Source organism: Lipotes vexillifer, unplaced genomic scaffold (assembly GCF_000442215.2).
Source record: "Lipotes vexillifer unplaced genomic scaffold, Lipotes_vexillifer_v1.1 scaffold699, whole genome shotgun sequence".
NCBI lineage: Eukaryota > Metazoa > Chordata > Mammalia > Artiodactyla > Lipotidae > Lipotes > Lipotes vexillifer.
The window spans coordinates 466,191-481,574 of record NW_006788818.1 but is presented as its reverse complement, the minus strand read 5'-3'; the positions used below and the strand labels follow the sequence as shown (position 1 = coordinate 481,574).

General features: G+C 43.7%; 1 protein-coding gene across 3 annotated transcripts in view; it reads right to left on the bottom strand.

Annotated features, from left to right (window-relative positions):
* YTHDF2 (YTH N6-methyladenosine RNA binding protein F2) overlaps positions 1 to 3,238 on the bottom strand; it is a 33,247-nt gene extending 30,009 nt beyond the window's left edge. The window contains exons 1-3 of one of the 3 annotated variants that reach the window (XM_007461815.1): positions 2,710 to 3,238; positions 2,191 to 2,215; positions 1,540 to 1,619 (exon numbers count right to left, since the gene is read on the bottom strand). In XM_007461815.1, coding sequence (XP_007461877.1) covers positions 1,540 to 1,619; positions 2,191 to 2,215; positions 2,710 to 2,736 — 132 coding nt within the window. In that variant the 5' untranslated portion in view covers positions 2,737 to 3,238. The remainder of the gene's footprint in view (positions 1 to 1,539; positions 1,620 to 2,190; positions 2,216 to 2,709) is intronic. The other 2 variants (XM_007461814.1, XM_007461816.1) reach the window with 2 other exon arrangements.
* Between the last annotated feature and the right edge of the window lie 12,146 nt (positions 3,239 to 15,384).

Genomic DNA, 15,384 nt, shown 5'->3' with positions numbered 1-15,384 from the left:
ACCACCCTTAATAGATTAAACCTGAAGAATTATTCCAATATAAGGTGATGAAAAACTGGTTAAACTAATAAGAATCTGCTGAATAAAAAAGTAAAATTTTTTTAAAAAGCTGGTTTAAAAAGATGAAATAGCCTTGACAGACTACAGAGAGTCTCAGATTATGTCTATTCAACCAAAATTTATATTTCCCCCCCAAATTTTTCAAAAATATTTAAGCTTTAGCTTACTTAACAAATAAAAAACAAACACACTTAATATCACAGGTTATGCCACTATAGAGCTGAATGCCTACACCTGAACTGGCAGGTTACCACATGCCCCTGAGCTCAAAAATGTGAATTACACAATGTTTCACAAGAACTACCTAGAATTATGTTTCCAAATGCTCCCACTCTCCTTGTTATGATTATGTAAGCAAACTACCTCAAGAGCAAGAACCCATTAATAGTTCATTCCTCTACTTCCTTCCCTACTTTTCCTGATTAACTGGTTATCTTCTGCAAAAACTTTTTTCCAATCACTTGCTTAAGCGGTTTCTACACTTTCAATTCAGAAAATTCTACACAAGGGATCAACAAGTTTTATGTAAGCATTAGGCCCAAACATGCGCATGCACTAATGTCAAGTTATTCAAGACTGTTATGAATATCATACACCATCTCTTCAGAATTTATATAAATGTTCCACAAACTTTTTCATCTTTTAGGATATTCTGGATGAGTTGTCAATTTTCCTTTGGTTTATTAGTCTGGTGAGTTATACTTATCAGTTACAACTTTGTGACTGTCTTTGGGATCCAAGATAGTAACACAAAAGAACTGCTGAATCAAAGAAGTCTCTGTGCACAGTTCATGCTCATATATGGACCTACATGCAACTAATCTTCACATCAGAAGACAGATTACATTGCAAAAACTGGAATTCCATCATTCTTGATCTCTGTTCTCAACAGTATTTTATTTTCCTTCAACTCCACTTTGTAAATACAGCTCCCCTAAGAAGCCAGATATATACAAAATTGCTCTTTACAGATGAAGATGGAGCTCAACTTGAAAGAGTACCCAGCTCCAAAATAGTTCTGATAACCTAAGAACCCACTAACTAGTGACTAGACAAAACGAAGATACTCAGTTCTGCAGCACTGAATAAAGTTCAGGTGATTTTGTTAGTTTTTCCCATCACGTATGAATCCAATTTTCCTAAAAGAAAAATGTTTGGGGGGTGAAAACATTTAACACCAGAAAGTATTCTTAAGTTTTACACTGTTACATTCTTGCTAAGGAGGAAGAACTACTCAAACAAGTGTTGCTGTTAGTACACTGTAAAATGTTATCAGTACTAGCCTCAGAGAATGGTATGTTTGCTCACAACAGAGATAAGATCCTTAAGGGCCTATGACATTTGTAGCAACTGGTTTTATAACATATTGAATGATATTAAGAAAGTCATCCCCTGAAAATGAGACTTATTGATAGAGCAGAGAAAGAATAATGGTATACTGCATCCTCTGATCAAGCACGAAAATGGTTAACTACTCACGGGCCTTGCCTGGGGACTCAAGTAAGGTTCAAAATCATCATCATTTAATCCATCCTTTTGATGTACAGATCCATTTTGTACTAAAGGAAAAAAAATTCACATTAGGAGTGTCTCAATCGTACAATCCACCTCCCAAATTAATCAAATACCTCCTAATCAGAGAAAAACCATACTACACAGAGCAAGTAAGTTTGGGTTTCGAAAGGATAAAGATGAGAATGAATGCTGAGCAACATTCGTCAGTAAAAACGTCTCCCTCCACCCAGAGCAAGTTGATCTAAAAAGGTCATTTTATTGGCTCCTCTAGATTTATATTCCCTCCCGCTTCCCCTCCCCCATCACATGGGAGCATTTCCAGAGTGTGATCCACGAGGATGAAAAACAAAGGCCTTCTGAGACCTACAGGAAACCAAGGACCTGGGACATTTCAAAACCGAATCCACCCCCACCCCTAATGAATTACTCCTTGTTCACTACAAAGCTGTTCGCCAGCTGCAGGAACACACCGAAAGGGTCAAATACTTAACTGTGAGGCACCTGCAAACTAAGCGGCTTCCGAAAGGTCCTCTCCCCGGGGCGCTTCCCGGAGACCCCGCCCCCACACACACGGGGTCCCCCGCCCGCCAGGGGCACTGGCGGAGCTGGGCTCACCTTTGTTTCCTTGACCTTTTGGTCTCTGCGGGGGAAGGAAACGTCGCCGAGTAGCACATCGTCCGAAGAAAAAACGGAAAAGGAGAGACAAATTAAAGCCGGGACCGATACGGGAATAAAGGCGCAGGCCTAAGGAGAGGCTCAGGAATGGGGTGAGGGGGAGGCTGAAAATGGGAGGCGGGGGAAGCGCGACGCTGGCGGGGCCCAGGGGGAAGAGGGGGGCCGCGCCACAAACAACGCGAGGGGACCAGGGCTTCAAAGAAGGGGAAGGAAACAAGAGAAAAACGAGGCCCGCTGAGAGGAGGGGACGCGGCGCAGCCGGCGGTCTCCGAGGCCCAGTGAGGAGCGGGGAGAGCGGGCCGAGGGCGAGGCGCTGGGCGCGGCCGGCCTGAGAGCCTCAAAATGAGGCCCGCTAAAGGCGCCGCCTCAGCTCGGCCCGACCGGGGGCGGCGGGCCCGGGCCTAGTCGGGCTCCCTCTCGCCTCACACAATGGCCGAGGCATGCGGGCCGGGCCTGTACCTGCTCCAAGAGGCTGCTGGCCGACATGGCTCTCGGATCCTCACGGGTGGCGACGGCGGCGTACTCTCCTCAGGGTGGCGGCGGCAGCGGATGAGCCCCGGCGACGGGAGCAGGCGGCGCAGCGGCGGCTTTTGTCCCTGACACTCGGGGGCCTCGGCGGACGCAGCGGAGACACAGCGCGCGGCTCAGGCTCCGGCTCCGACTCGGCGACGCTCTAGCCCGACAGCTCAACGCCCGTCTCTATGCTTTTACGCGCGCGCCCGCGCCTCGCAGCCGAAATAAGGGCGCCGAGCAGCGGAGGCGGACGGCGCGCACGGCGCGACGCTGACTCTCACATTCGCTCACCCACGCTGAAGGGGCCCGGCGCGAAGCACTCCGGGAAGGCAGAGGTGGGGCCGCAGCGCCCTCTGGTGGGCTGGAGGAACGGAAGCGGCGCGCGCGGCCTCCCCGCCCCCACCCCCTTGGGATTGGGGCCTAGGAGGGTGGGGGCGGCCAGGGTCGCACCACGAGGTTTTGACTAACAGCTGGAGGGAAGGGAGTGGCTCTAGCTTGGGGGAACCCACAAAAGCTGGGTTTTCAGTGAAGAAGCGAACCCCGAATGCTGAGAGGCCTTAAACCTGCTTCCCACTTGCAGATGGCACCCCACCCCCATATGGGGGGGAACACGAACAGGAGTCACAGAGCCCTCAGGGAAAGTTCAAGGGGGCCCTGCCCTGAGAAAGACACCCCTCACCTGGTTATCCTCCTCTGTTAGCAGGCTACAGAAAGAGGGCCCAGAGAACAAAAATATCCAGAAAATATCCGGTCCCCTGAGAAAGAGATTCACCCTTTGGCGTTGCAGGGAGGAGAATCCACAATTCTTTTTTAGGGATGTCGCTGGCCCCCATGATAATCTGTTAAACTGTGGACTTTTTTTCCAAGAAAAACGCACTTCACACAACCACACAAAATTTTACATGTTCCTTCAATGAGTCCTTACCTGGGGAAGAAAGGAAATAAATGCTATTTGAATACCTGCTGTAGACTAGGCTTTGTTGTTAGGTGCTTTCAAACATATTAAAGGCTTTCAGCATCTTCAAAGTAGCTGTCAGCCAATCCGTTTTATAACTGAGGAAACAGAGAGGTTAAGTCATGTGCCCAAGGTCACAAAGCTATTAAATAGTAAGGTTTGCCTGACACTGAGAGGAACATAATAGTGTCCCTCCACCCCCGAGAGAAATCCTGTATTCAGGAACCAGAATCCTGAGGCGATCTAAAAGATGGATGGGCAGAAGCATTTTTAATCAGAGGCAAACCTGACTCCTGCAGGGATATTTGATCCCAGGACAGTCCATCTCCTAATAGCTTTTGTTATTGCAAATAGTAGTAAACAGATAAATAATGCACTCAAGTGTCAACCTGATACCATCCCCTCCCTGGATACAGGAGGCTTGGGTGGACTCAGTAGTAAAATAAATGATAACACAGCATCTTGGATTTTGCATCGTAATTTTGCTTAAAGTGCTCAACGCATTTTTTCTGCCCATAATCACATTGATGGTTGGAATGAATAAGGTCAGGCACCAAATGTGATAGACTTATGGCAGAGTCCAGGTTCAGAGCATAGATCCCACCAAGGGAAGAGAAGAAACATAGTAATCCTTTTTTTTTTTTTTTTAATATAAGTTAACCAGTTAACTCCATGGCCCAGATTTATGTGTAAACTGTAAGCAGTTGCCTACACTTACCCTTGAAGGCGGCAGTGGTATGGTGAAAAGAGGATTAGACCAGGAGTCATAATCGGGGAGGGGCAGTGACTAAACACTGGCCTCCCCAACAGATTGGTGACATTAGGTAAATTACTAAACTTTTCAGAGATTCCCTCATTTGATAAAGGGGATAATAAAATCTACCTAACAGTTTTGCTACAAAGATAAAGTTCAAAAAAACAAACAAAAAAAAACAAACATTAAAGTAAATCTGGTACATTGTAAACTTCTTTCCTATAATCCCATTAAGGGATGATAGTGAAAATTCCCTCCTTCCAATATTTTTATAGTGCCTGAAATTTTGATTAGTTCCTTTGAGATTACTTTCTGTCCTACAGGATTTCCCAGTTAAAACACAGACATCCTGGGGGAAGGGTAGTCTCTAAACCTGGATTAGTTCACCAGATTGGCTTTAATAGGACCCTGAACAGAACACACAAGACTGATACATTTAATCACTGGGAAGAGGGAGAGGAAGTCTGGAAGTGTGGGATATCATCTTAGGGGGCAGACCGCTCATGGTTTGAGAAAAGAATACCATATCAGAAATGAGTTTGGGTTCTAGTTTCACCTCTGCCACTAGGTGCATAAAGCACTCAATCCCTCTTCTAACAAGCATTTATTGAAGGCCAGGTAATGTGCTGGAGAGAAAGTCTTAAGAGTTCACTTCTGGGCTTCCCTGGTGGTGCAGTGGTTAAGAATCTGCCTGCCAATGCAGGGGACACGGGTTCGAGCCCTGGTCCAGGAAGATCCCACATGCCATGGAGCAACTAAGTCCGTGTGCCACAACTACTGAGCCCACGTGCCACAACTACTGAAGCCTGTGCACCTAGAGCCCGTGCTCCACAACAAGAGAATCCACTGCAATAAGTCCACACACCGCAATGAAGAGTAGCCCCCGCTTGCGGCAACTAGAGAAAGCTGGCGCACAGCAATGAAGATGCAACACAGCCAAAAATTAATTAATTAATTTATTTAAAAAAAATAGTTATTCACTCACAGTTGTTACAGTGCAATGAGAAAGCACAGATGGACCTCACTTAGTCAGAGGACCAAGAAGTTTTCCCTGAAGTCCTGAGCTTCAGCTAGAACCTGAAAGATGACCAGAAATTGACCAGACAAGGAGGGAAGGGATGTGAGAGACAATATGTGCAAAGGCCCCAGGCAGGGAAGGATCTTGGTACTGGTGAAGAACTGAAAAAAAGGCCAACGTGACTGGTGCATAATGAGAGAGAGGGTGGCACCAGATGAGACTCAAGAATTGGGCAGAAAAGAGAAAAATAGGGCCTTTAGTTGTTAGCTACAAACGATGATCAGTTAGTAAAAGGCTAATAGAAGCACAGCATTCTCAGATTTAAGTTTTAAGTTCACTCTGATTGCAGTGTGGGAAGTAGATTCAGGGAGAAAAGAGTAGACTAGGAGTTAGAAGAATATTGCAGCAAGTCCAGGCAAAATATAATGGTCTAATATAGTGATGATGAAGACAGAGTGAAGTGGACAAAATGGACATTTTAGGAGGCAAAATGAGAGGTCTTAGTGATTGATTGGATTGTGGGGAGGGCATTAAAGGAGGAGATATCAACATAATATCTAGTAGTTTGATTTGAGCGATTCGGTGGGTAAGGTGCCATTTTCTAATGTGGGGAATCCTAGAGGAGATTTTGTGATCATCAATTTATCTTTGGACATGTTGGGTTTCAAAAGAATATAAAACATCAGATAGGAATGTTCTGTAGACAATTAAAAGGTTTGGGCTTAGAGAGTAAAATCAAGCTGGAAATACAAACCTTAGAGTCTCTGGTATGGGGATGTTAGTTGAAGCCAAAGGAGTCCCTGGGATTTCCTCAGAAGAGAAGTGGGGGGGACTTCCCTGGCGGTCCAGTGGTTAAGACTCCACGCTTCCATTCCACCTTGGGGGGGCACAGGCTCGATCCCTGGTTAGTGATGCAGCCAAGCAAAACAAAACAAAACAAAGAGAAGAGAAAGAGGAGAGCAACAGGCCCAGCACCAAACCAGAGATGAAAGGGGAGACACGGAGAGTAAATCACTTCCTACTCAGAGTCTATTTCCAAGACTGTAGAATAGGGAAGTTGGACCAAGATAACTTCTGAGGTTCCTTCTAGTTCAACCATTTTAGATTTCTGGAAGGTAGAAACCAAGGCGATCCTTCTGGATATATGAAGGGGGCAGTGGGGATAAGAGAGTGAAAAGAAGCAGGAAAGGAGGACAGATTTTATGTACTCTTCAGAATTTTGCTATGGCCTGGGCTGGGCCCTAGAGCTCTGGTTCTCAAACTTTTCCAGTCTTCAGGAACAACAGACCTCGCTGCCCAAGTCACTCCCTTAGTAAGGCAGGAATAGAAGGGACCTCCTTTGAGAAATGTTTATATACTTCACACAGCTGACAGTGTAAAAACCTATTTTTAAAGATTTCTGCTGGTTCTCTGTAGTCCACACAGTTTTCAAAGCTTGTCACTCCCTAGCCCTGTATACTTCTCACCGTGCACTCCATGCTCCAGCCACACTGCATTTTTCTCAAATACACATTTTGTTCTGGAACCCATGACTTTGCACATGCAGTTCCTTCTGCCTCAAATGTCCTTGTCATCCCCCCTCCCCAATTCCTATCTGTCCTTCGAGGAGACCCTGATCAATGAAACCATATTTTTTTCCCTCAAGCAGAAAGAAAGTGTTCTATTCTTTGTTCATCCATAATATCGGTCACATTTCCTTATGGTAACTTAGTGTATTAAAACTATCTGTTTGGGGCTTCCCTGGTGGTGCAGTGGTTGAGAGTCCGCCTGCCGATGCAGGGGACGCGGGCTCGTGCCCCGGTCCGGGAGGATCCCACATGCCGCGGAGCGGCTGGGCCCGTGAGCCATGGCCGCTGAGCCTGCGCGTCCGGAGCCTGTGCTCCGCAACGGGAGAGGCCACAACAGTGAGAGGCCCGCGCAAAAAAAAAAAAAAAAACACACACACACACACACACACACAACTATCTGTTTGGGCTTCCCAGGTGGCCCAGTGGTTAAGAATCCACCTGCCAATGCAGGGGACACGGGTTCGAGCCCTGGTCCGGGAAGATCCCACATGCCACGGAGCAGCTAAACTAGACCCATGTGCCACAACTACTGAAAGCCGCGTTCCTAGAGACTGTGCTCCGCAACAAGAGAAGCCACCGGAGAAGCCTGCGCACCACAACGAAGAGTAGCCCCTGCTTGCTGCAACTAGAGAAAGCCCTCATGCAGCAACGAAGACCCAACACAGCCAAAAATAAATTTATAAAAAAAAAAAAAACTGTTTACATCAATATTTTCCTTTTAGAAGTCTTGGACTCAGTTGAAAATCTAATGAGAATAATGAAACTTCTCAGAAAAAGGAACATACACACAAATTTTTGCCTACAATCTCATTAAGCACTCCCTTCCCCAAGCCCATACATCCCATGGACGCCAGATTAAGAGAACCAACTCTCAGCTTATATATTGCCTCTTTAATAAATCTATGACTGCTTAGATGACAAATAACTTTTTTATTATTAATCTTTATAATCCAACTCTAAGTAAATGTTTGTTGAATTAATTTATCTCATTCATTTTCAAAATTCTCCCTAGTAATGTCAATCCACATTTTATTAATGAAAACCTGGTGGGGTTAAAAAGTCAAGTGTGCAGATTTAACTAGCTTAATTGAATGTTAAAGGAAAGGCACTGTGGAAATCCCAAGATAAACTGATGGTTGGCTTTTAACTTGCAGGTGTGTTTTATGACTTGCTGAATGGAGTTTTGAAAAGAGCAACGTGAGAACAAAGCTAAAGGAAGAAAAGACCTACAGCTGGGCCAGGTGGCCTAAGGACACTAGGAATCCGCAGCTGTGTATATACAAGGGACCCTGTTGGAGATGTCGTCAAGGGCAGAAAAGAACAAGAAACAAGAAAGAGCCAGCAGGAAACGAGCCTTGAAGTTTCAACTTAGAGTCTAGAGGTGAAAGCTGAAATTTTCACTAGTCCCCCAAGATATAAGAAAGGTAATGATAATGTAATGAGCTTTTCATAAAGCTAAATCTTCTCAATGCAGAAGACTGCTCTTTATTCTGAGATTATTTCCCTCCTAACTTTTTTGACGTGAAAATGCCCTTTCTTCCCAAATGATGCCAGTAAAAATTAGCCATTTTTAAAAATATCCTTATTTGGTAAAATATAATGTAGAGAACCCCATGTTGGTTCCTAAGACCTTTTTTTTTTTTAATCTCTTTTATTGATCCATGGGATCTAAAAGTCTGAGCAACACTGTGGTAGGAAACAGCTTACAGTCTCAATCTAAGACAATAGGCCAGAGAGAAAAATGGAGTGTAAACAAGATTTCTGGAGATAGGGCCAAGGGGAAATGAAGCCAGGGAGCCCCAGAAAGCGCTGGCTCAATTTTAAGTCTGTGCCAAGAAAAAATAGTTAAACCAGTGAATGTGCATCTAAACTATTTGTGACAATGTTTTATAGATAAATCCTTCCCTTTCGGTCGTTGGGTGGCAGCTACAGAATATGAGAGGCAAGAATATGAGAAGCCCTGTCCAGTTTGCTCAGAAAGGCTAACCAGAATGTCTCAGTCATGGAAATGTTAACTTAGCATTTCTGAGGCATAGTGGTTCCATTTCTGTTCCTGGAGCAGGGGAATATCTTTTTGCTCAGTGGGCAAAGGTTTTACAATATTATCAATGTTCTATGGAATAGGTTCCCTGTGTAACAAAGCACATGGGGTTGGGTTCTACACAGTAGGAGCTTAGCGAACAAATGAAGGAGTTCTAACCAGCGACCCTGATATCAACGTCATCTCAAACAAGACCAGACCACTTTTAACAAAGTGATAAATCAGTACTTCCTGTGACTGATGGACAGGACAGATGATCTGGGTTCTAAAATCCTTTCTCAGGTAACTGGAAGTTCCCTCCCTCCACCACTCCCTCTGCAGTACTGTGGAGAGATGGTGAACTGGACTGTAAACAAAACCACCTAAGTAGCGACTAAACATGTTATCAGCAAAACATCATCCTAATAAAATGGTTTGTTGAAAGTTTCCTTTTAGGTATTAAGCTTCTCTAGTACATTTAAAGACTCTGTTTAATAAATTTGATCCGTATACAACGTTTCAAATGTATCTATTGTTTAGAGTAGAATATAAGTGTTAGTTTCCTCATTGTAAAATGAAGTAAATAATGCTCTTCACCACATAGGATTGTCCTGAGGATCAAATGGATTAACATATGTAAAGTGCTTAGAAAAATGCTTGGTACATAGTTACCCTTCAATAAGTATTGGTTATTATTGTTCTTTTTATTATTCATGCATCAAATATCTATCCAGTTTCTGCTACATGCCAGGCACTGTTCCAGGGACTGTAGAAACAGCAGTGACTAAGAGACGAGAATGGTCCCTGCTCTCACGGAGCTTCGATTCTACTTGGGGGAGAAAAAATACATGTATGTCAGGTGATAAGTAAAAGAAAGAAAAATAAAGCAGGGTAAAGGAAAATAGGAAGCATAGTTTAGGAGGAAGTTGCCACTTTTCATAGGGTGGGTGGTCAGGGAGGTCCTCTCTGATAAGGTAACATGTGGATAGAGACTTGAAGGAAATGAGGTAATAAGCTTTGCAGTTATCTGCAGGGAAGAGTGTGCCTGAGATTATTGAATGAAAAAAATAAGCTACCAAAAATAAGTAGATCTGGGTTTGTAATAGGGAGTGACATTAAGTGAAGAAACCACGGCCCACCTAAGACAGGGCTCAGTTCCAGTCAGGTGTTGCTGTGAGGAAATGTGGACCCAGTGTTGTCAGATCTTCTGGGCTTTGTGGGGTTTTTTGTTGTTGTTGTTGTTGTTTTAAGAAAAACTTTATCTTGAATTTTTCATGTGAACTGTCGTAGGCATAATGCATATATATGTTCGTCAAAAGACATGTACAAGAATGTTCAGAGGTGGGCATTCCCTGGCTGTCCAGTGATTAGGGTTTGTTGTTTTCACTGCCAAGGGCCCAGGTTCAACCCCTGGTCGGGGAACTAAGATCCTGCAAGCTGCACGGTGTGGCCCCCCAAAAATAAATAAATAAATGTTCAGAGGCATTATTTATAATAGCCCCAAACTGTAAGCTACCCAAGTGCCCATTATTAGAATGGATCAGCTGTGGCATAGTAAATAATAACAGTCTCTACACAGCAATGGGAAGCAATCAACTATACTTCACACAACATTATGGGTGAATCTTACAACATAATGTTGAGAGGAAAAAAGCCAGTCCCTAAAGAGTTCAAAACAGGTAAAACTAAGATATGATGTTAGAGAGCTAGATAGAGGTTACCCTGTCTGGGTGAGGTGCTGGTGACTTTTTTTTTTTCCCTTGATCTGAAAGCTGATTTCATGGGTATGTTCAGTTTATCAAATTGTACAGTGATTTGTGCACTTTCCTGTATGCATTTATACTTCAATAAAAAGTTAAAATAAAACTAAAATGTGGGCCAAAGTAAATCTTAAGGCTGAATCAGAGCTGTGGGCTTCCAATTTGCTCTACAATACGTAGATTTCTTTAGAGAAAACAGCAGAGAAGTTTTTTTTTTAAACTTATACTTTGAGGGAACCTCCCTGGTGGTCCAGTGGTTAAGACTCCGTGCTCCCAATGCAGGGGGCCCGGGTTCGACCCCTGGTCGGGGAACTAAGATCCCACGTACCACAACTAGAGAAGCCCATGTGCCGCATCAAAGACCCAGCACAGCCTAAATTAATTAATTAATTAATTTAAAACAACCTTATACTTTGAAATGCAGGTAACATCCCCCACACCCCCTCTTACAGAAGCTCCTACAAAGCGCAATGAGGAACCCATCTTTCCTTCTGGGTCATTACCCAGCCTCACATTTTCCTTTATATGTGATCCAATACTAATGTCCGCTCTTGTTCTCAAACTAGAGAAATCAACCCATATATACCATATTATAAGCCAAATACTAGTAAAGGTACAGAATTGGAAACTATAGATACAGGAGGAGAACCCAGAGGCAATTTCAAAGTAGGGTGTGGCCTACTTTAGGTTGAGAGAGCACCAGGAGTCTTCAGGTTGGGAGGCTCATAAGACATAACAGAAGAGGTGGTAGGAATCATACTGGGCTGAAATAATTTATCCAGGAAACAGGCATGTCTTAGCCTGGGCCATGGACCATAGGTAGAGAATCAATCAGGTGTAAAAGATAGGTTTTAGAATCTGTGTGTTCTGGGGAACTTACAAGCACATCTCAAAGGTGCTTCAATTCAGGTGATGGATGAAGTTAAGAAGGCTGTTCTAGGCAGTGAAGACTGCAGTCTATGGATGTATGCTGAGGTTTGGGTCTTGGGGGTTTCTTGGGAAGAAGTGATTGTCTCAAGAGTTGAGTTACTGACATAGCAGAAAGGCAGTTACTAACATGGCAGAATTTGGGAACTAAGTCACATTTGATTCCCCAAAGCAAGGGCTAGAGAAGCAGGAGTACGATAAGGATGTTCAAGGAAAGTAGAACCTTCTAGGGGAAGTGAAATTGCATAGCTCAGGACTAAGAAAGGTGTTCCAGGATTGGGAAGGAAACCTAGAAATGACTGAATAAAGGCTAAGAAGAGAAATTCCAGGGGCAGAGTTCCAATCTAGCAGAACTGATCCCTTGTTTAGTGCAACCACCTTGGTTGTTATTGTAGTACATTACAGACTACACAAGAATATCCCAGGGAGGAAGCATCCAAGGTGTGAGGGATCTGTGATCAATTGTACTAGGTTAAGTTGACTGAAAATGCAGGGGCTAGCCTAGAATCTGATTTTTTGTCTCAGAGAAGACTATTTCCTCAGGAGTATTACCCAAAGTGAATCACAACCTCGTACATATTTTGAGAATTCAACCTTTTCTTTGTCCTCGCTACCGCCTTGATAGTGGTGGACCAATTATAACTCAATCAACTAGTAGTTCCATATTTCACGCTTGATTTTACTACCTTTATCATCAAGTGTTACCAGTACTTCCCACCATACAGACTTACCTTTAATGCTTTCATGAAATGGATTAAAATGCCACCACTAAAGGGTGTCTCAGACCACCTAAACTGAATATTAATTTCCAAGGTATCTGGATTAACTCTGGTCCTCCTTCCCAAATATGGACAGAAACATGAAAGAAACTTCACAGGAAGTAACTTTAAATCTTAAATATTCGAATCTATTGTCCCTTTTTTACTTCAGAACGCCAGGGAGTTTTTGTTTTGTTTTAATTTGGGGAGGGGGGCAGGGATGGAACCTGGAAATTGAAAAGGGGAAGAGAACAGGAAAGCGGGAGTCAGACAGGGACATGGCCAAGGCAAGAGTTGACTCTGAGGCCTTTGTGGAAACCACATGACAGGAAGGTTTGGGGCATTTACCTGCCCTGGATTCATCTGATGGAAGCTCAGAGAAACTGACACACGACTGGGCTTTCACCAGTGCGTTGCTCTCAGAAGAGACTGCCTGAGCTGCTGACTCTGCCTAGCTCTGGAGACAGAAGCAACAAGAGACTTAGGATTTTTTTCCCCTCTTGTATAAATAAGTCCAACTACTTGAAAATGGAATGCAAAACAAGTAGCCAAAAATGGTCTCTCCTAAATCAGGTTAGGTATACATCTTCTCCAGGAAGTACTCCCATATTTGCTGACCCCTGCCTCCAAGCTGGGTTAGATGCTTGACCCCTTGTTCTCTCTTCTCCCAGCCAATAGCTCTATCACTGCACTTACCCCAATATGATGATTTCAGTATCTCACTGTGGAAAGGCTTAACCATTCTGTAACTTTGGTAGCCTTCTGAAACCTACGGACCAACTCTCGGAACAATGTTTATCAATGCATGAAATAAAATACATAGCATTACAAAGGAAAACAATTATTATATTGAAATATAGTTCTTAACTCCAGACAACCTCTGGAGAATGAATCCCTTGAGTGCATGGACTGAGCCTTCATCTCTGTACTGCCAGTGCCTAGCACAAAGCCTGGCACATAGATGGTACTTACAAATGTTTATTTAATGAATGAACAGAAAGATTAGATGGCTACTGCCAACTCAGCCTGAGGAATGATTCATTGCAACTGCTTGTGTATATACCAGTGTCTTGCATGTGCCTCACCCTGTCTGAGATCTAGACCAGGGCTGTGAGGAAACCCACACTCAAGAATGGGTGCATAGTATCTAGCAATAATGACAGGCTACTGGAAGACCAGGAAAACAACAAAGCTCATGTATTTCCACCAGCTGGAATATTCAGATAGTGAAAGTAAACAGGCTCTGTCTTTACGAGGTGATCTCTTGACTTTGGAAGCATGACGCTCACACTACTTTAAAACACTACCAACAGCTCTGACGGAGGAAAGAAAGGAACCTGAGCTAGTGGGTAGGTGTTCTCCAGGGCTCCTCCTCTGTCCTGATTTGAGCCTTTTGTCTCTGGGAAAGATAAAAAGTGTCCCTAAAAACCGCAATAGGGATGACATGTGCCTTTGTAGGTTCAAGTAGTAGTTTTAGGCTTAGGCAGAAATTTTTTCTTTATGTACCAACAGACAACCTAAAGCAGCAAGAAATAAAAGCCACGTCCCTCACTAAAGATATATAAAGGGCCAAAGGTTTGTTCTAAACTGATTGCTATGTCTATTAAATATTTTGAAAAGAAAAATAAAACCCCAATTTTAAAGCTGAAAACCACAACTGTATGGGGTTCAGAAATCTCACCCATAAGGCTTTTAAGATTGACCCTTTCAAGTTAGAGGGCTTCTCTAGCTATACACAGCTATCTGAGGGATGGCAGGACGCAGTTTTCACTTGCTTAACAACGGGGTTTCCAACATCTGTTGGAAGAAACATGGCTTCAGGTGGGTGCCTTCAAAAAAAAAAGGAAACTACAGGTTAAAGTTTTGTATTTAATTAAAAAAAAAAGACTCTCCCACTCCTAAAGTGTATGCTTTCACTTTTGACCTATTTTTCTTTTAAATTGTCTGCAGTTTCCCTATATTTTTCCTAGTGCAGTAAACAATGCAATCAAAGAAACAAAAAACAGACTCCACTCTTGCCCCAGACACTGAAGATGAGGTCAAAGAGAAGGAATCACAGCATGGAAAATGGGCCCATCTCTAAATATACAAAAACATTAAAAAAAAAAGAAGAAAACAAAATAACCCCCCAAAAGATATTATTATTACATTCCTGGTACATTTCCTATAATATAATGTTGCAGACAATGCTTCTTTCCCAGGGAGTCCAGCTCGCTCAGGAGGAGACATCTAGTCGGTGCCTCAGGATAGGGTGGGGTGTTGCCAAACCTAAGGTTTTTTTATGAGCTCAATATCTCACAGAAACATCTGTGGTATAAATGGTATATATGAATCTAAAAGGGGATGAAGGCAGGCAGGCACCTGTCACTGTTCTCTGAATCAGCCAAAAATCTGAAGAGCGTGGGATCCAGGAGACAGATGCCATTAACCACTGAGGAACGGAAGGTAGAACAGAGGAAGCACCAAATGAATGGCTGCTTTTGGTTCCAAAGCCAGAAAAGGGCCCCACAGAAAGGGGCAGCTGGTCTGGATGAGGAACTCTCCTGCTCCTGGAGTCATGCAATAAAAATGATGGCCTTGGGGCCCCACCCCGAGAACAGCCACAGTCCAAGAACCAGAGCAATTTACACCACATCACACAGTTTGCAAATGAATGGACTAGGAGGGTAAGTGTTTTGACAAAGTGGGGGGCAAGGTGAACCTGAACCTCAAAGCACAGCTGTGACGTCTCTGGATTTCTATTTCTGCCAAAGCCACAGGCCTCTGACACCACTTGCTCGGTGGAAATGTACTTCTTAACACTGGCCTTGCCTCAAAATGGCAGCCATGGTAGTAACCCTCAGAGATATTAAGAGGCATCA